A 20,423-nucleotide genomic window follows, 5' to 3' on the forward strand; every position below is an offset into this window, starting at 1 on the left:
GCACGGTCGTTTAATCACCCATTCATGCCCATCAAACGTAAGGCGAGTGTCCGTCTTGGCAGACGCAGAGATGACACGAGGAAGAAGGAGGAGGAGAGAGAAAGAAAGAGAAAGGGAGGGGTGAACATGCCGCTGTCATTTCATTTGCGGACCTCGAACGAAATCCCGCAGTCTGTTTTCAATTGTTTCTTCTTGACAAACCTTTCCAGCGTCGCTTGTCCCTGGTGCAGTAGAAAAATACGACCAGCAGTGCCTATCCTGTGCCTAGTGGCCCAGAGGGGCATCCGCTCGGAAGCGCTGCACTTCTACTCACTAAGACATTAAAATACCCCGTTTAGAATCCTCCAACAAAAGCATTTCTCCCGCCGTCCAATATTTCTTGAGGATGCGAAGGCGTTGAAAATGAAAGCGACTAGGAATTTTGTGGGATTATTCTTCCGTAATGATGAAGCAGAGAACAGTCTCTAAAGGTCGTGTTTCGTAATCCAGAAATGATCACGCTCGTCATGAAAGTTTTGTGTTCGCGGCACAATTATGTCATAATGCCATTTATCTGAGTGATCAAACTCATTACTAAGGGGCATAGATGTAAGTTCTCGCACCCCAGTATTAGAACTTCGCCCGCGAGAACGCTTTATTTTGCCTCGTGTGCCGACCAAATACGGAGAACGTTTACTGCTCTACTACGTAGTTTTCGTATTGAACAAATTGACGGATGATGTCTTTGTTTTATCAAGCCGAAAACTTGTTACACAAACTATTCTAAAGGAATGGTCTTCAGTTCCTGTCTGTGTTGTTGCTTTTTGTCCTTTGAGTTGAACTGATGTCTTTTTTGTTGCCCTTAAAATTTAGGAACTTATTTTTTCAATAATTACGTGTACGAATGCTCTTGACGTCGCCAACTGCCAGGCACTGTCCCTCAAGCCTTCCTTGGCTATGGCAGGCCCTGAATTTGTAATGTATTGTTTGAAAAAAAAAACATTATTTTCCTATCGTGCTATCAATACGTAGCCTTTGTCAAAAGTTTGGAGCCCAGGGGGTTTGCTTCTGAGCCTCACTGTGTGGTTCGTGATGCATCTTCAGCGCTCCAAATTTCCTCTGGGTAAGAAGATTTCTGGTTCTGCCTCCTTTAATGGGTAGGACTTCCCAGAATGCTTCAGGAGTCCCACTGCAAGGCTAAGAAGTAAACCCCCTGGGCTCGAAACTTTTGCCAAACACTGTACATACATCCGTACACTCAAAACCCAACCCGCAAAGCTACTGTTGCGCTATGTTGTAAAAGTGTGGCGTAAAGTTGACAGCACACGAAAAAAGCTAAAGCACATCGAAATTTACCTTTATTCTCTACTCTTCTTCAGGCAAGATTTCGCATATCCCTGCCGAGTGTTGTCAGCGACATTCAAGCTTGCACAAGGCAATGTGCTTCGGGTTGTACGTATGAAGGCAAGAGCTGAGGTGGCATTCATCTCTTGCTAACAACTACAAGGCTGATGACAAAGAAGCCGAAGTTATTCACGTGATAAGCGGTCTATCGTTCACCCAATGAGAGGCAGGCCTCCGAGACCAGAACCAGAAGTCCTTGGTCTTGTCGATCGTGAGTTCGCGGGCTTCGGCGTGGTATCTTCGTAGACCGGCTCCTCCGTTGCGTCTAAGCTGATTTCTGAGGGATCCAGGTTCTTCCAGTTGTCAGGCTCCGCATCCACAATGGGCTCCTCTTCAGGCTCTTCCTCAGGCTCTTCCGTGGTCACTGGTACAGAGGCACCATCTTGTCCTGGTCCCGGTGCCGGGCTGACAGGAATCTGGTTTGTTTGCATCTTCCTGCGCGCCAGATAGTCCTTCCAGAAGTTTGGAGGCGAGAAAGTCTGCCACTGCTTGGGCTCTGCCGGGTCCAGCCTGTATTCCCTACACTTCTCAGTCACGAGTGGAATGTAAAGCCTGCGAAAAACAGGACGCGAAAGCCATTAACTGGTGAGGTGCGGTAGCCTTTCCTGAGCAGCGGGAAATGCCCTTTTTTTTTATTCTGATCAGATATTTCAGAAATACCTCGACACAAAGGCAAAAAGCCATCGCTTTAAAAGCGATGACGTGCAACATTGTTTGCAGAATGTGGCGATTATACGCATAAAATTTTTCTAGTGCAAACGGTTTACGTTACTTGTTTGGCCTGCGACAGCTGGTCGCTTATGGCAACTGTCGTAACAGTACACCACTTTGTAATAACCATTGATAAAAAATCTGCGCATTCATGAGCACCCAATATACAAAAGAAGCACTGAGCGAGTTACACCTGTTTGTTGCAATTCACACTGGCGTTTTTCTTTTTAATTTTGCAACCCCGCAGGCTTTGAGCTCAAGCACTTACGCATTGTTCCGGATGCACTTCTTGGGATAGGTGTAGTCAAAGCAAGTTGTTCGCAGGACGTTGAAGAATAACTTGCCAACAGCGACCGATGGCACGCTACTGTCGTTGAGAAGGCAACCATAGAATTTCCTGTCGTCCTTGCAGTGGGTCCTGCAACAATGCGTGTTTGTAACGAATTACTGCATTTAAAGAGCAGCCAGTGCAACAATTATACAGTATATATTTTCATGGGAACAAGAATAAATGGTCAGGAGGTGGGCAAGTATTTTTGTTCAAAAAAATGTTGAAGACGAGCGCCGTGAGTGGAGTCGTCAGTCGAAGACCCTAGGTAGACCCTATCGATCAGCTGTAGCTGACGGTCGGGGTCATAGCAGGACTAGCTCTCTCTCTCTCTTTCTCTTTCTCTCTCTCTCTCACTGCACGTTAGGATAATTGGACATGTTTATCTAAATTAACCTAATTGCGCTCACTATATTCTTCGCAGTCCCTTAGTTTTATATTTGTAACCTGTTTGCAGTCTAGGCACATGATAAGCTAACAGTAAGCTTCTACACCAATTTTTACACTTTGAGCGGGACAGCGAATCATTGGAGTCAAATGCGCATGCTTTCACTGTCTTTGAGTCATGATTTTAATCTGTGTTAGTTCGTTAATTGCTGTCAATAGATTAGTCCAGAGCAAAGGAATGAGGACACGAGAAAACATACAATGCAGGCAGCACCCGTCCTGTAATATATGTTTTCTCGTGTCCTCGTTCCATCGCGCTAGAGAAAGCTGTTCACATTTTGTTTAGCGGAGCTTGGTAGAAGTTGCTTGGTAAAAGTCAGGAACACGGGGTTCTACGCCTGAAAGTCCATGTGCGCGTATGTCATCTAAATTACACGCTTTATGGCCGTAGACATTGAACCCCTAGTGATAAATACCACCGCAGGTGCGTTCAAACTAATCCTTTCGTAACTTACATAGTGTACAGGTTTGTGTTCCGTAGGCCGTATTTAGTCTGGAGGGCGGGTATGCTGTCGTCCGCATGATCGTGTTCCCTGCAGCAGGCGTCAGTGGCTCTGGACGGCCCCAAGTCGTCGTAGTTCTTGGCCACGTCACCAGCACCACACCATTTTGTACCTGCGGTTCATTCATTATGCATTCAATGCTCGTTGGTATCAAAATGGCGAACAAGACAGGACATACAAAAGAGTAGCTCTACCTAAATGACCTGCCTTTCGATCAGTAGCAAAAAGTAAGGAAGCGTAGTCGGCTGTGCGCCAACTTCTATGTATCTGTACAGAATGAAATTCAGTACTTCTGTTAGGTTGCGTCAGCTTGTGTTTAAGGCTCTAGGAGGGTCTGTTTTAAGGTATGGTGTCACTGTTCATGGCTCATGTGCATTATCTAGAAGGAGCCAAATCGATAGACTACTGCACAGAATTGCCGCAAACATTTTGTATGGCACGTTTAAGGAGGCCTTAGTGTTGAAAGAATGCTCGCAGCTGATGTGTACTTCACTCAAGATTTATTTACAGATGTAGTAATTAGTAGAAACTATGTTTCTAATAACTTTAAGCTTCCTGCAAACAAACCTAAAGTACTAAAAAAAGTAGAGTTGTTTCAACTTCCCAAGATATTTACACACTACGGAAAAAGGTGCCGAATGTTCTACTTCCAATTCCTTTTTAACCAGCTTCCAATTAAAATATCATTGCAGACTCTCAAAGAGGTCAAATCACAAGCGAAGTCCTGGCTAAGTACGTCTAGAACCGTTAAAATGGTACACTGACCTAGTCGCTCGAAACACTCTAAAGGTATTTATGACGTGTGTTATGAAGCACGGTTGTTTTAGTTGTATCCTTCTAATCTATTTAATCGACTTACTTTTGCAGTGTGTGCAAGTGTGATTGTTGTTCCTATCAATATATGTTTTTTTCTTTTGGTCTCTCTTTTATATTGCAAACCATGTTATTTTGTCTGTACTGAGTGTGCACTTTTTATGTTTGCCGTGGTCCGCCCACAAGCGCCCTGTCTTGCGCGTCCGCGGGCACACATACTTCCATGTCTAAATATGACAAAATAAATATGTATGTATGTAAAAAAATGGCCTTTTGGTTCTGAAGACACTACGAGATGACCCGATACTTTCGAAACACTCCGTTGACCGTCACCATTCCGGCCTGCGGAATCAATATTCGTCGTCAATATTCGGGTGGTTCTTCGCATACACGGCCCTTTCCCATTTTCACTCGCACAGAGCTCGGTGAGATTGCTATAGGAGGTGGAGACATGCAGGGGAATTAGTGCAGCATAGGACACCTATTAACGCACATATCTAATTTCCTTTCTTTCTCACACTGCTAGTACAAAATACAAACTTTTCGATGCACAGACCACTTTTCCTCACTTGCAAGTTACTATTTCGTTGTGGCAGGACCAGGTCGCAAAAGTGAGCCAGGTATCGCTTCGTCATTTTTGTGAAACGCAGGTCCAGAGTTCAAATCAGTGTTTGCTTTCTTATTATACTGTTCCATTGTTTGCACTCGTTACCTCCTACTCGCACTAAAGATTTTTTCACATTTATCTATTGCTCTGGCTTCTCTGATGAAGCACGCAGTATAGTTACGAGTTTGTAACGAATGATCTAGCGTTAGCTGGCTTGTGATCGCCATGAAAATGAGGCATATCAGTGTTAACATATTAGAGTTCATGTTCTAACTACTGGGCCCCCGCAGCGAGAGTCTGGTGATCAGAGCACCCGCTTCGTATTTAGGAGGTTCTAGGTGGAGGGTGCTGGCTCGTACGTAGGAGTTGAATTTTTACTGGGGCGCAATTTTGTACATGGATGCCCAGCGATGGGCCAGCGCATGCCAACGCCAACGACGCGAAACTAAGGAAAGAGCTCAATGCATCGGAGGCACCACAACACGACGAAAAGAACATAAACCAGAAAAGCGATTTTGACTGTGAACTTCGCACTTGTTTTGTTGGGGGGGGGGGGGGGGGGGGGGGGCAAAAAGCGTTGCAGTGGTTTCTACACTGCTTATTTTTCAAAATCGCCAGCACGACTGTCATTCTCAACAAGCATCCGAAAGCATGGTCTCAACTTAATTTAGTCAGGCCAACTTGCGGAAGACTGGCGTTTAGACAGCATATTTCTTGTAAGCGATAACCAAAAACTCTCACATGCAAAGAAGCTCGATTTTCTTTTGAAGAAAAAAATGCAACGAAGCCACTCCAACTACTGGCACATATTAAGTATTTATAAGCTGGCTCTCAACGGACTACTCTAATAGGAGTAGCCCTGTGGGAAACATATGTTCAGAAATTATCTTCAATATTAAGGTTAATATACCTGGAAATATGAACAAGCTCTTGAATATGTCGCCGATGTAATCGAAGGCTGATTTCTGCTTGCTGGCGAAGTTTTCTCGTGTGCCGCACAGCTCCAAAAACTGGTCCATTTCTTCTGGTGTAACTTTCGTCACCAGCGTTTCGGGCAACACCACGAGTACGCCTTCAATTAGAACCCTAGTAAACGAAAAGAAAAGGCGTTGTGAGTGACGCTCATAGCAATGCTTCGAAAAGTTTAGATAATTCTGGCGCATTTCATTTAAAAAGAGGCGAGCTTTTAGTCTGTATAATAACTAGTTATACTACAGACACCTTGCATATTAAGAGAAACATGGACCTAGAGGAAGGGTCATTTATTTTAACACCCCGCGTAACTATTAAAAGTAATAAGAATACATATTTGTGGCTGAGTATATCACATGTGTCTCTATTTTTTGCCCAAATCAAACAGCCCAAACAATGCGCAAATTGTGTTTATTAGTTTTATATTCTATGGCGGCGTGATTGGCTCACTTTTTTGGTTAATTTGTTTGCTGTGCATAATATCTGCATTTCCAACCTCTTGACATCTCATATTCCTGAGCAATTGAACAATATATTGTTAGACTTAAAGTAGTATGGCTAACATTGCAGCATAGTATTTTGAGAGGTCATCTTCTCCTTAAACAGTATACAGAAGTTTGCACCGCTCTTCACTTACTTGTCACCAAGAAGGTTGCAGTCGATGACATTACCCGACGAATTCTGAAAGATTTCAGCAAGTTTGTGTCCTCCCAGGGGCACATCCGTAATGATGCGGTGCCGAACGCCCGGAATAGCGCTGTAATATTAAAGTACAGTAGCAACATCATTAAAAACAGAGTCATTTCCTAAATCCTCATGTTATACACGCCACAACACTTGTATAAGTCTCTCAGCACGGTTACAAAAATAGAAATGAGAACTAAACAAGTCACACTTGTTTTGTCGACCTCTTCACTCCTGCTATGTTCTGACATCGGCTACGAATTTATACATGGTGTTACTGAAATAAATTTTATCTCTTAGAGTTGCGTCCTGTCTCCCATTCTTTCTACATGTGGCTCATCTCCTGCTGCGAGGTTCGTGATTTTGCCAAACAGGCTAGCCCACCAAAGCGTTTTAAACTGCGTACCGGTCTCACCCCATTTTTTAGGAGGGTATACTCCGTAGCGATAATCGACCAATTTATTGGTCGATATCGGAGTGCCATATATGACTGTAATCCATGTCAGTGGTCCATACACTCGCCGACGCTCACACATTCGCAAACCGCACATTCCCGTGGGCGTCATACCACACGACAATACTTAATTCAACGCACCGAAAGTCACAAGCACCGGTCACAAGCTCTTCACGAGATTTTTTTTTATTTTCTTGCTACAGTCAATAAGGCCACATATTGTATGCCAGATTTAGGGTACGGCATACTACACCGTAAACTATAAATTGTTTTCGATTCTCTTACTGCTATATGAAGTAAGTGCGCACAGCATGTTCATTTTTATTTTTATCACTTTGCTACTTGGACACTTTGGCTAGCTAGAGCTAGCTAAAACTGTAAATGTGGTTACTTGGCACATTGCACAATTAAACAGTTGCTACCTGCGCGCTCTTCGGCTTCTTCGGGACACGTGCGTGCACTGTCTATGGTAACTACAAGGCGCAATCAAACATGTTAAGCAAGATGTCCTTAGCGTGTCTGAAAGAAGGGTAACGTGCATGCGCTAAATTCATAGAGCTTGTTTCTGCACGTTGCGCATTATTTTTATCAAAACCTGTCTAATCTAGGCCACGCAACTGAAGCTGGCCCCCTTTTAGCTATCAAGGCTGGAGATGGGATGACCCCAGTGTATTCGGTTACACAAAACACCGCCTTAATCCCCGGCAAAAGTGTGTCATTCATTTATCATTGAAAAAGAAACTCTCGGACTTCATGCCCTCCACCGCTCCACCGCAGTGTTATCAGCACCACCGCCTTGAAAGGACTCGCTTCCTATCCACACGCTTCTTCTTATATCTCTTGGCCTCCAAGTTGCTGCGCCCCCGAATCTCGGTCGTAGTTGCTGTTGCTGTAGTTGACCTCCTTTTTTCAAATGCCACGTGTTCACGTGCGGAGGTTGGCCAATGTTTCATATGAAGACCCAAAAGGCCACGTAAAGGCAAAAAATCTACTTGTTTCTGGGTCTGGGCGTGTAATTCGGGCTGCGGTATGTTGACCACTGTCCAGACCACACTGCTGGCGCTCAAACGTTGAGGGCAACTGCATGCAGTTTCTTTTTCTTCGCCAAAATTAAATGTATAGCTTTTTGTGAAGGTGTCTATGTTTGTTTGGCAGGAAAAGACACATTTAATATTGAGAAAATTGGATTTAGAAACGAAAAGTTTTTCCCGCCGCTAGATTCATACTCGCACCGTCAAGACCGAAAGGAACTCGTGACCATAGTTTGGAAGTGAATGGCGGCGCAGCCTGGACTCAGAGATATTCGCGTGTATTTTATACCTTATAAAAGCCCCGGTTTGAGTGCAAGTAGAATCTTTGTCATTAGAACGCGATAATTTGTCCTTAGCGTCCCTTTAATCGCACTGCGACAACTGTCCAAGCCTCGCATTCTCCTAGGAGGCTGCACCACGTCCAAGGTACCTTAAGTAGGGAAGCAACGATCATGCCTTTCTCGTATGTTCAAGACGTTATCAATAAAGAGCCATGAATAAGTGGCACTAAGTGACATGTCACAACGCAGTGATACCATACACGGCTCTCTGTTATATCGGTCCTTATTGATTCCTTGCCTGATGCGTTGGACGAAGTAACGTGTGCTGCTTGCGCAGTCCATATGCGCAGATATGTTTCGATTTATCTAAAAGAAAGAAAGGCATGTACTTTCTGCAGTTTACACGAGACTATTAACCAATTCGTAAAAATCTTCGCCGCTTAAATACAGAACAGTGTCCAAACCACCTACAGCTTCCTAGACTTGTCAATTTAAGGCTTTGAACTTTCTCCTTATGCTCGGAACTCCGTGCAGTTTTCCTGCAAAATACTCTAGCAAGCAAACAGAAAACAGCAAGTGGTCGACTAAGATCCTGTAGTTCCCTATTGTTTTATTACCTCATCTGTTTTCGCGCCTGCTTGGAGGCAAAGCATGAGCTGGACCTACTGAAAGAGCAGGTCGGCAGATGGCCCTGCAAAGCAACTTACTTTTCTGCCAGCTGCCTGGTGATGTCCGAGGCCGATGTGTTGGTGATTTTTCCAAATGTCTGATCCCAGGCGCGTGTCCCCAAGTTCACGGGATTTACACGGGAGCCTGTGTTGGTCAGCGTTCCCAGAGGATTGGTGAGGATCCCCAAATTCTGAGCATGGCAGCTCCGCAGCGTCAGCAGCGCTAAGGCGCCAAGAAAGACGTGCGGCGTCATCTCGGCGGAACCACTCTGCGTAGAAGAGAACGAAAACTTTAGGGATATATCTACTCTGTGCATTGTTTGCGTCCAAGTCAACACAGTTCACGGACAAAGACGGAGACAGGGTGAAGCACACGCGTCTGACTCCGGAACATGCTGTCTCGGTTCACGTACACAAATTGAGCAGGCTACCTCGGAAACATGCACCAGCAAGGTCTGTTAAAATGAGTTGTATCTCTATTGTCAGATGACAAGAGAGGGATAAAAGCGGATTATCTGCTGTTAGTAATAGCCGAGAGCGCTAGTCAGCACAACATCCGTGTACATTTCCAGAGCAACGTAAGATTAATAGAAGGCAAGTCTAATTTTGACGACAGTCTTTCTTCACCTCATTTCCAGAGCACTTCCGGAGAGTTGGGTTATTTCGGCCCTTCATCGATTCATCGAAAGATTGGGAGGGAATCCCCACACCGATCTGAACGGAGCCAACACCAACACTTATTTCCGAGCGCTACAAACAGTACTTTCTCATTTTTTTTCGAAGCCAGCCTGCGTAGAGCAGGTGGGGGGAAGACCGATAGAAATCGGGTTGTTATGAGAGACAGCCCGCTTGCGGTTCTATCTCGTATCATTCCACTTGCGCCCTTGCCAGCACACCTACGTGCGACGTGCTTAAAATAACAGACGGTTACCGCTGCGCGCGATTGGCAGCATGTGGTAATTGCGCCTAGGCTTGGACCAAAGTCAAGTCTACCATGCGCAGCAAATGGGGTCCTAGGTGAAAAGAAAAATGCAGGCGTTCATCTATGCCCCACTTTCTTTCTTACTCAGCCTCTGTGTTGCTCTTTGTGGAGCTCTGCCCGCCTCTCAGTAAGCGGTGCTCAATGTTTGCAGTAAGCAACATGGTTAGCCTTTCATGACGACCTGCCCCATGCCTGGGGCGTGTGGTTAATAAGGGCTTCTTATGAATAGCACGAGTGTTTTACCATTCACGTTTCATCATTCAACAACACCATAGCTCAGTTGGTATAGCCATACTCGACGTACGGAGGTCTTGGGTTCGGATCCCAGTGGCGGAATGTGGTTGTTTTTTTTTCTTCCACTTCCTAATCAGTTATCTTTGAGCAATAAAATGATCACACTGCTAATTTCCCATTGGCCAACACCACAAAAAAAATCTGACCCATTCCCCAATGCTTTCCTTGCTATATATACAGGGTGTTTCACCTAAGACTTTCTGCAATTTTTAAAAATAAGCTATTTGAATTAGATGCGCGCTTTTTTGGCATAGCATTGTCAGTGGTGTAGTACATCATAATGCAGCTAAGACGTGCTAACTAGCACGCTTGTTAACCAATATTTAATAGTTAACTTTTAAACTATTACCGTTGGGCTCCTTAATTATTGAGAGGCATGTAGCCCACCATAAGTGATGTCCATATCCGTTTTTAGAATTTCTAGAACGCGATTATCCTCGGCGCTGTGGCCCAACAAATTTTGGCTGTTTCGACCAGTTACGTGCACTGGAGAGGTTGCTTTGCCTGCAAGCTTCTCAAACCACATGTATTTTGGCTCGATGTAGGCGAAATTTGTTGGGCCACAGCGCCGAGGATGATCGCGTTCTCGAAATTCTAAAAACGGATATGGACATTACTTACGGTGGGCTACATGTCTCTCAATAATTAAGGAGCCCAACGGTAATAGTTTAAAAGTTAACTATTAAATATTGGTTAACAAGCCTGCTAGTTAGCACGTCTTAGCTGCATTATGATGCACTACACCACTGACAATGCTATGCCAGAAAGAGCGCGCATCTAATTCAAATAGCTTATTTTTAAAAATTGCAGAAAGTATTAGGTGAAACACCCTGTATAGATACGTATATCATTACAAGCCCTTCGTTTTCCAACTCTTGAATGTTCAATATCATTAAGATATGTCATGCGTACATACAGAAAGACGCAACTCGTGTAATGTGGACGCGTTCGAGATATGTGCGTTCAACTTATGATGTCCTGGACTGCACCCGAAGGCCAGAAAAGACTTCTCAATAAGCGTTTTTCATTGAATCATTCTCTGTTTTTCATTGCTATAAAAATGTGCTCAAATACGACAGAAACGGTGACCTAGGTTGGTGACAGCTCAACACATAAGGAAGTGTGCTGGCTTCATCGTCGTATCTTGAACATTTAATGCATCGACAGCATCGATTATGGTTTCAAAGTTCTTACCAATTTGCTAGAAACGCTTGTCACGTTTCAGTCTCCGCTTCATAGGAGACTCCTGCCGCTACGTCGTTTTCGTGCGGGAAAACTTTGCGCCACATTTATCTCTAAAGTTGACCCTTCAGCACTTGCCTTAGGTGACACTTCGTGTAAATATACAATTGCTTTTATTAGCGAGTGGATTTCTAAACTTCCGAAACAAACTTCTTCAAGGACGGGCTTATACAGCACCTGACGTCCCGCTTACTTCAAGAAACAGTTCCTCAGCCCTCTGTACCATAGGCGTGGCCCTTGCTGGAGGGGTTTACTCCAGAGACCGACGTAGACCGCTCAAACATTTGAGGTCTCTAAAGAGTTTGTCGACTTGAAAAACAGTACGAAGAGCTGACTAGATCTTTGTTTTAGATCGCTTTTCCGCATATAGCAAAAAACTAACATGCTTATTGGTAGCGTCATCAGCATGAACAGTCAAACAAGAAAAGGCAAGGGGAAGTAACAGAATAAAAGCCGTTAGAGGAAATTTGCTTGCTCTGGATAAACAAGCGTGCGTATCGAAAGCAGAATAGGTGAATGAAGAGGGAGTGAAAAAAAAATAATCAGAGCAACAACAACAACAAAAAGAATCAAAATCGAAAAAGAGCGCCACTTTGCGTGTGCCAGTAATTGGCACGGCAAATGATCCCCAGCCTCTCATGACAATCGCTAATCGCTCAGACATCAAGGCCACCGTACTGAGCCCTCAATGCGCAGTGAAAAACGTGAATCGGGGCCTTGAGACGGTACAGCAAGCGATATAGAGGCGCTTGAAAAGAAAAGAATGGTGCCAAGGTTTAGACTTCACCATCAAGATGACTGTCCGGCAGAGCCGTCGAAATTACTAACTTCTAGCGGGACGTTCGGCCTGGTCATAACCATGTTTAGATAACGCTGCCCATTTGTACGCCACAGACACTAAAATATTAACATTTCCTTCAAGCTTGGCACGAAGAAACTGAGTGCTACAAAGTTGTGTCCATATTATGTGAAATTCAGAAAGCATTTCAGAGAAATCGTTCCGCATACTTTCTAACCTGCCAAAAATAACACGCTCTCTATACTCATTAACGCTGAACATTCTTCCAGCGTCATCTAAAGTAGGCTAGTAAAGCACGTTGTTGGGCTAGTTGGTGCATAACTTCTTGTTTTCCTGTCTTCGTCTGTTTTTTGCTGGTGTTTTTCCCATCAACGTTAAAGTAGGCTATGCGACATAAGGCGCATCGAATTCAATTTTTTGCTGAGGTGATGTATCTTTTTTTTCTAAAGGGAGGGCCATAGCATAAATCTCAAGTTGATTTATTGCATCCTTTATGGAGCACATATTTGGGTTCTCATCGGTTAGCTCAAGAGACCGGGCTGGAGGAGAGGAAAGTGGTCGTGAGTGCTGGGGGGGGGGGGGGGGGGGGGGGGGGGGCGTATAAGAAGTTGTTTAGTCAAAGTTTATGAAAAGCACCTCACAGACACCTGTTGACAAGGCACCGCGTAAGCGCCACATCTTCACAGTAGCGTGAAGAGACCACAGCGTGACGAAAATAAGTTTCGCCCCCTACCAGCACCAAATACACTGTGCACCCCATAATACTGTCGCTTCTGGCACGTGAAGCCTGCTTTTCAGGACACTGAGAGGTGACAGTGTCGTCTTGTAGTCACTTTTATATCTTCCTGCTATACGGGCGTGTGTAGCGGCTCAACTCCTAATTGTAGACTCAATAAAAAAACTATCCTAACGTCGTTAAATGCCGCATGTAAGAACAGAGAAGATAAAGTTCCACGTTCTTGAAATGTTGCTGGCCGTTGCATCGTTTCGTTCTATCAGGGAGCGCATTAACCAGGGCTCGCATCAAGCGTGTAGCGTTTAGGCGTCTGGGATATACAGGGAGCCCAGCAGGGGATGAAATGAGGAACTCTATGCATTACAAAGTAGCTAAATTTACATCAACGACGATGCGGTTCAAAGAGAACTGCGAAACAATGACGTGCATTGCAGTGAGGAACTGCTACTTTAGCGTCAAAATCGCACGACATGAAGTATTCGAAAAATTCAAGCTACATAGGAAACTTTTCTGACAACCTCTCACGTAGCCTATAGCGAAGATCATAAGGGACGTTTTCAAAATTGTTTTACTTTCGCAATTCTCACTCACTCTTGATCGAACCTCATGACGCCAGATTCGCGCTTGTTACCATCTTATGTCGAGTTTTTAGAGGAGCAGCATAAGCACATTTCTTGGTTGGTGCACATTTGGATTGTACACATTTTCTTTTTTTCTGTAGTTACGACACTTGCCATAAGGCGTAATTCGGGCCCGCTGCAACCTATAGAAAGTCGCGTACACATTTCTTTCGCTTACTGCAAACGGTCTCTGAAAATGTCTGCAATGTGAAATCAAAGTCGGTTGAATTGGTTTAGGTTTCCGTTAGTTAACTTCAAAGCATTGCCTATGCTCGCTACAATGCGGGCAGCGCACATCACGATGCATCACGATGCAAGAAGTGGAACATGCAACTTACCGTGGCCTTCTTACGACGCTATGTGACTGTCTTCTTCTTTTCAAGCAAGGAGTGACGGGAGAAAAAAAAATTATTTCTGTACAAGACGGTTTCTTGCGACAGCGCCGCACAGGCGATGACCCACAGTCTCAGGTTCCAACCACAGAGGCCACAAGCGCCGAGTGATAGGCGGAAGATACACCCGACACAGATCCGTCTCGTCCGACTCAGCCGAATAGAATCACGCGAACGTCAGTTCTTAATATCCATTTCCATGCCTCCTAAGCGCTTATTTATATTTGTTTTTTGCTTAGACGCCCACTACTCGAGTACGGCGGGCCCGACGTGTAAGCTCCTGCGCTAAAAGCCTCACTCATTCGTCGTCTGACGCTACAGATCCGTCACGTGGCAGCAGGGATAGCGAGAGCGTTGCGAGAAAGGGAGAATCACCCGCGCACGGCGGAGGGTAAATCGCCTTGCTTCAGCGGACGTTGGCGAAAACAAATAAAAACGAGAGAGTGAAGCGGTTGAGAGACAGAGAGAGGGGCGCAGGCCATCGGCGAGTGAAAACACCCCGGGAGTTACGCGAAGCAGCCAAATCGCACCGCTTAGCTTGCGGTCTGCGATCTGGCCCGCACGCTCTCCTTGACGTCTACGCTCTGAGCAAGACTTGTATTTTTGTTTGCGACACGCCGCTCGGCGGCGCTTTCACGTGTACGTACTCCATACGTCCTTGTATCCTGCGGCGGCGGCGAGTTATTACTCGAAGCTGTACAAGGAGCAGGTAGTCTTCTCCGCCGCCCCGACCACGGATTGCTGGAAGACGCCACGAGCGGCTCGCTTTCCTCAAGGTTGCATACAAATGACCAGTTTCTGCTCGCGTGCCGCAGCTACCGCCCAGTCTTCAAACGGGAGCCGATCTCTACCGAGAGCGCCTCACCCTTCCCCCCTAACCAGTTTCCCTTTCTCTTCCATCTTCGCAGTGTTTGCCACGTTCCGAGGCAATTCTTCCACGCGTAACGTCACAGTCGTCTCCGGTTGAGTGTCGTCACGGAGTGAGTGCGATGAAACGTGCATCGCCGCGAGCGTGCTCGGGGGACCAATGAAACAAAAACCGGCCCCTTTGGCTTCGGCATGATGCTAACGTGAAGGAGGAAGGATTCCTTGTCTTTCTCTTCTTTAATTCGGTGCGAGACGCATTTATTATCCCCGTTCGCACCTCAGAATAGCGACTTATAGCGACTTTCCACACGAGTTCTCGGTAGACGGAGTAGCAATCGTCGGTGACGAGGCACTGTCCGGAGTTGTTTTACCAAACACCTGGCGCCGTTCCTCGAAAGATAGGGTCGTTCCGGCTTTGCAAGAAAGTTTACCATGGGACTTGACCGTTACGTTTCCAAGTTATAAATCCTTGCCATTACGTGGTGCTGTGAAACTGCGTATCTAGAATTTGCTTCTTTTGCTCATTCTTCTTTCGTAGGCGAGTACCTAACGCTCGTTATGGCATGGTGCGCTGTTGTTGCTCATTCCACCGACGCGTACTGACGCGATATAGTCGAAGAGAAAAGTGATGGACATCGTCTGATCTGCAGCGTTAGCCAGAATTTGCGCTGTACTGAGAAACGGTTGTCAAAATAGTGCAACACCTTGAACGAATAAGAGTCACGCATTGCCTCAGAGTCATAGTGCTGCTTGGTATAGCCAGCGGCAATGTTGTTTCTGCTAATTATTTACATCTGTTAATCATTTGTGCAATATAGTAGCTCACTGTGGCAAGAAAAGGATAGCAGCATTCTACGCCTTATGTTTATGAAATAGATACGGTCGTCATTGCAGCACTTCCAAATTTTCACCTGTCAGCCTGTAACCTTTAGGGCCACAAATGCACCGTTCACGCGTATAAAATTTCGCCCTTTCTTCAATTTTGAAAGCACTTAAATAATGTTTGCCGGTGATATCAAAATTATCTTTTATCGGTATGCGCAACTGTATTTCGGACTTGTTAATTTTTTCTGGGAATCCTTTCAGTGGTTGACAAGAAAAAACGCGAGTGCGCAGTAGCAAACAGTAGTCTTGCGGTTTCCTGATTAATTATGCAGGACTTAATGAGGAGAAGAAACGCCGAATCTAGCTCTGACCCAACGTCCAAGATATTTTTAAACGCATTGATGAGCAAAATCATGCCGGATCATGCAAATGATCTTAAAATACTGCGGAAGGAAGCTGCGCTAGGGACGCCGAGCGCCACCAAGACTGAAATGCCTGGGCAGGGTGAAGCGTAGATTTCCATTTCCTTCAGCTGCTGGTTACGATGAGTTCTGCCGAATTTTCCCGCGAGTACCCTTCTGGAACTATAAACAGCGCAGCCAGTAAGCCTCCGTTTTTAAAAGACCGGTGGAGATACGTCATCATCACAGTTGCAACGTAACGTCATCAATACTTCCACTTAAAAGTGTAACGTCTAAAGCAGTGAAACAAGTGATGAACCAAGAAAAACACACGAATTACACCATAAACGTCAGAAAATCTCTAAAGACGCTAGAGAAAATAAGGGCTGTTCGCATGCACGTAACCCCTAAAACAAAACGCGATCGCCAGAAGCGCTAACCGTGTACTTGCGATAAGTTTGGACGTCCGACAATGCTCATTCAGATTGCAATCGTCTCGCTTTGCGAACCGGTAGGTCTGTTCATGTTGCTTTACTTCCTCCAACAGCTCTGATTCGACGCATAGCTATGCGCTCTTGCGGAGCGCGTTTTGATACTGCCCGTCAGCTCGTGTGCTCCATCCTCCAGCCGCGGATAGTGTACCAGGCCCAATTTCATCACCTCACCCGTCGACAGTGGGACTTCCTTGAATCAATCAATCGAGAGGCTATGCGTGCCATAACTTATCTTCCTCGTATCACACCCATACCCATTCTGCAAGAGTAAGCTCAACTTAATATATTAAGTGAAATCATCGACCAGCGTGAGGCAAACAGAGCACGCAAGATGTCGCTTCAGCTTCATCGTTTACAGAGTCTTCCTCCATGGTCATACTGTCAACTCACAGACAATCGCTCCTCTGCTTTGACGCCGATATCAGCCGCGCATCTTCCTTCAGGGTGCGTAATGTACACTGATGCATCACACACAACACTGCAGGGAGTTACCGCAGTTTAGAGTCCCTCCCATCCTCATCTTAACTCCCGCGCTACATATAGCGCGGATACTTGCTCCCCCCTTGCCTTGGAGCTTCAATCGATATACAATACCATTGCTTCCCTTCCACTCGTACCCACTTTCGATATTGTTCCCATTTAACCGACTCCTTTGCCGCTCTTAAGCACCTTAAGGCTGTCCGGCGCACATTCCAAGTTACGCAATCCATTCACCAACTTTGCACACAATACCCCTGTCCTGTGCGAATACACTGGATTCGCGGCCATGCCAGGATCGACATAATATTCATGTGGATGAAATGACACGCCTTGACACATCAGACATCCCGCCACCTTCCCCTCTTCCCCCAGATCTGTTCCTGCCCTATGTTTCCGAGAAACAGGCTTCGCGTCAGCGAACACGCGCTCTAATTCCTCCGTGTTCGTAACCTCTCCCCCGGAGTCTCACTCTGGAGGAGGAGGTATCTGTGCGCCGGATTCGGGCAGGAGCGGCTCTGACTCCTGTGCGCCATTGGTGGCGTGGCAAACGTTTCGAAGTGACTGACAAGTGTCCTCATTGTGGTGCTGCGCCGGACCAGTGTGACGAAAAACACTTGCTGTGGACTAGCCCGGCTACAGCTTCCGTGAGACGACGCTTCCTAAAGAAGGTAGGCCTGCGATGGGACGTTGCAGGCGACTATCAAAAGTGGACTCATGATAATCGCTTTATCGTGAACCTTTGCCACTTTTTAAGCGAGGCTTGTTTACACTCCTTCTTATAACTTTCTTTCCTTTTTACATCATGTCCAATGGCAAACATCTCGAATAAAAAAAAAATGACAAGTATAAAAATATTTTTGCGCAGATCTATGGGAGGCATCTATGAAGAACAAGTCATCATAGACTTTGCTCCAGATGGTCTTGGACAATTTCTCTGATCCCCTTCGTTACCACTGAAGATGCTAGGTACATAACCGTTCGGTCCTCATGTACCATGTTCTTTAACCTGGCCATGCTTCCGGGGTCTTCTGAAGGTTGCTGACAGTTCTTGTTTACCGAAGGAACAAGTCTGGGGTTAAAAAGAGGAAACACCTCGTTGCTTTACAAACTCAAGCCTCATCATAATCTGCAGTAAAGAGCTAGATGTCTCGTATGCAAACGTTTTCATTAAAAGCTTTCGCAGTCTCGGGAATTGATAAAAGCGTTTTGAGATTTTTGAGCTTTTCTTCGACAGCGTCACAGCCTCACAGAGCTAAACTTTCACCGCAGTTCTCGGCAGCCCTTTGGGAGGGCAGTGATTCACATCGACATGTGAAATTCATTAATTAGTTCGGAGAGAGTTTAATCTAGACTCGAGTCGTCTGTTTGCGTCAGAACACTCGGTAATGCTAAAAAAAAGGTTCACCGCATCGACCTGTGAAATCCATCAATTAGTTGCGAGAGAGTTCAGCTAAGACGCGAGTCGCCTGCTTGCGTTCGAATACTCGGTAATCCTCAGTACGCCCTTTCAAAGACAATGAATTCAAGGGATGGTATTTCCGTCTATGTGAGTTTAAGATATTGCTGAGGAAGTGATACTGAGAGCGGCATGTTTCCTAATACCGCCTCTGCACACCTCTATTTCGAAGGCAAAGCAGTGAGGGAGTGTTCCGGCGAATATGAAGGCGAGGCTAGCCTTCATATGTTCAGTAACCGATGTTTGACAGTTTTAACCAATTCCTTTTTTGTTTTTGTTTTTTACTGGCAGATGTTTATCAATGTTTTTTGGCTGAAACCGGAAAGTCCACAGGCTATAAGTAAGCACTGCTTGTAGCAGCAATTTGTGCTAAATTAAAGGGGTAAGGAAGCGTCGTGGGCATATGCATACGCAAGCCTTTCGTTAAGGGAAGAGGGTGGGGTAAAGTTCATGGTAGCACCCACTCACGACTGCTGGGCAGAAGGGAACAGTTTGGGGCAAAACTTGAGCCCCCCTTCCACATGTCTATTAGGGGGAACACCGTCCCATTGCCGAACCTCTGTTCATGCTTGTGGTCGTGAGGACCAAGCCCGACCGTTTAAAATTTCACCCAGTCGGACATGCATTTACCGCGACATCCTCGTATAATACCGCAACCTTCTCGACAATGAGAGGTGGATCGTTCTGGGCCATCTCTTAAATCAGCTAGCTGCCTGTGTGGAGGCGGGCACTGGCGAAGCCTGCGACACATCTCCAAGCGAAAACTTTGAGAGAAGGACGCCGTATGCAGGGCCGTTCTCACCTCTTTTTGTTTTCGCCGACGAGTGAACGGCAATGGGGTGTTCACATCAACGCTTGCTAGTTGCGTTTCTGCACTTCTGCTTGTTGTGAGTGGAGGCGGTAGTTCATTTGCATGAAACCGGCAGTTTTCTCTCCACTGGATTTAGCTAAGAAATTTATTTATTTATTTATTTATTTATTTATTTATTTATTTATTTATTTATTTAAACATACTGCAGCCGATTTTTTTCTTCATTTATTCCTTCTTTTTTTGTTGTTGCGATACCACAGTGATACCTGTACAAGGAACGGGTCGTTCCCGGGAGTATCCAGAGTGCGGCCTGTACGCTGAGTCTGTGTACTCGCCTCTTCTTTTGAGCTGTAACGGCAATGGAAACGTAAACCTACATAACGCACTCCTGCATTAAAAATGACTATAACCAGCATGAGGCTAGGCTCCGTGATGTTCATTAAGTAGGGTGGTAGCAGTAAAGGAACTTTGCAGCAAACGCGCACACGACGAAAAGCCCGTAAACGAAAAAAAGTAAAGAGGCACATGAATCGCGTACAACCTAATGGAACAGGCGCCAGGCCGTCGCGTACAAGACAAGAAAGCTCATCCTGCAGGCGTTACGTAAAAAAATAAGCGCCCTGTGCCTCGCTGAGTGGCATGAAGCGGAGCCAAGAATTTTTTAGGCAAGAGAACCTTCTGCGAAAACGCCTAAGGTGCTTCCTGAAACAAGCTTCTGCTACCCTTGGAGCTTGTAACGCAACTTGGCCGGATTCCAGGGGCTCCGCATGCGGACATATGGATTTTGAGAGCCCGGCGGCGCTTTTGCGGTGTAAGACGTCTGACGGATATCTCACTGACATCGATGAGTAACCGAAAGTTATTGTGATATGGAGGCGGTAATACGAATAGATGGAAGGTGCAAAAAGACCCCAAAGCAAAAAGGAAGAGCGTGAGCAGAAGGTAGTATTTTAAATATGAAACGGCATTTTAATAGACTATAAATATTATAGTTTACTCTGTGAGGGAATATGAGAAAATGTATGTTGTCTGTTAAAGCAACAATGTCTATTTCTTCTGGTATGAGTGAATGTTACGTGCTTCGGTTCACTAAGCCAGCTGGTTACGATTGTTTTCATTTTGGTACATTCATCGATAGGTCC

The 20,423-nt window shown here is 45.5% G+C and overlaps 1 protein-coding gene across 1 annotated transcript; it reads right to left on the reverse strand.

Annotated features, from left to right (window-relative positions):
- Positions 1–1,315: 1,315 nt before the first annotated feature.
- On the reverse strand, positions 1,316–14,512 carry LOC149340404 (uncharacterized). Its single transcript, XM_089549162.1, has 7 exons — positions 13,894–14,512; positions 8,922–9,151; positions 6,402–6,521; positions 5,703–5,878; positions 3,325–3,484; positions 2,363–2,512; positions 1,316–1,935 (listed from the first exon to the last, which is right to left on the reverse strand). The coding sequence occupies exons 2-7, from the start codon at positions 9,134–9,136 to the stop codon at positions 1,536–1,538; spliced, it is 1,221 nt and encodes a 406-aa protein (XP_089405288.1). The 5' UTR covers positions 9,137–9,151; positions 13,894–14,512; the 3' UTR covers positions 1,316–1,535.
- Between the last annotated feature and the right edge of the window lie 5,911 nt (positions 14,513–20,423).

The sequence above is a fragment of the Amblyomma mixtum genome, chromosome 6 (genome assembly GCF_055824585.1).
Source record: "Amblyomma mixtum isolate Tamu chromosome 6, ASM5582458v1, whole genome shotgun sequence".
NCBI classification, from domain to species: Eukaryota; Metazoa; Arthropoda; class Arachnida; order Ixodida; family Ixodidae; genus Amblyomma; species Amblyomma mixtum.

Excerpts from the sequence above, each read along its gene's own strand:
- LOC149340404 (XM_089549162.1), bottom strand. The coding sequence starts at position 9,136 with ATGACGCCGCACGTCTTTCTTGGCGCCTTAGCGCTGCTGACGCTGCGG. Across the intron at positions 2,513-3,324 it reads AACACAAACCTGTACACTAT|GACCCACTGCAAGGACGACA; the intron begins GTAAGTTACGAA and ends GCATTGTTGCAG. Across the intron at positions 1,936-2,362 it reads AAGTGCATCCGGAACAATGC|GCTTTACATTCCACTCGTGA; the intron begins GTAAGTGCTTGA and ends TGTTTTTCGCAG.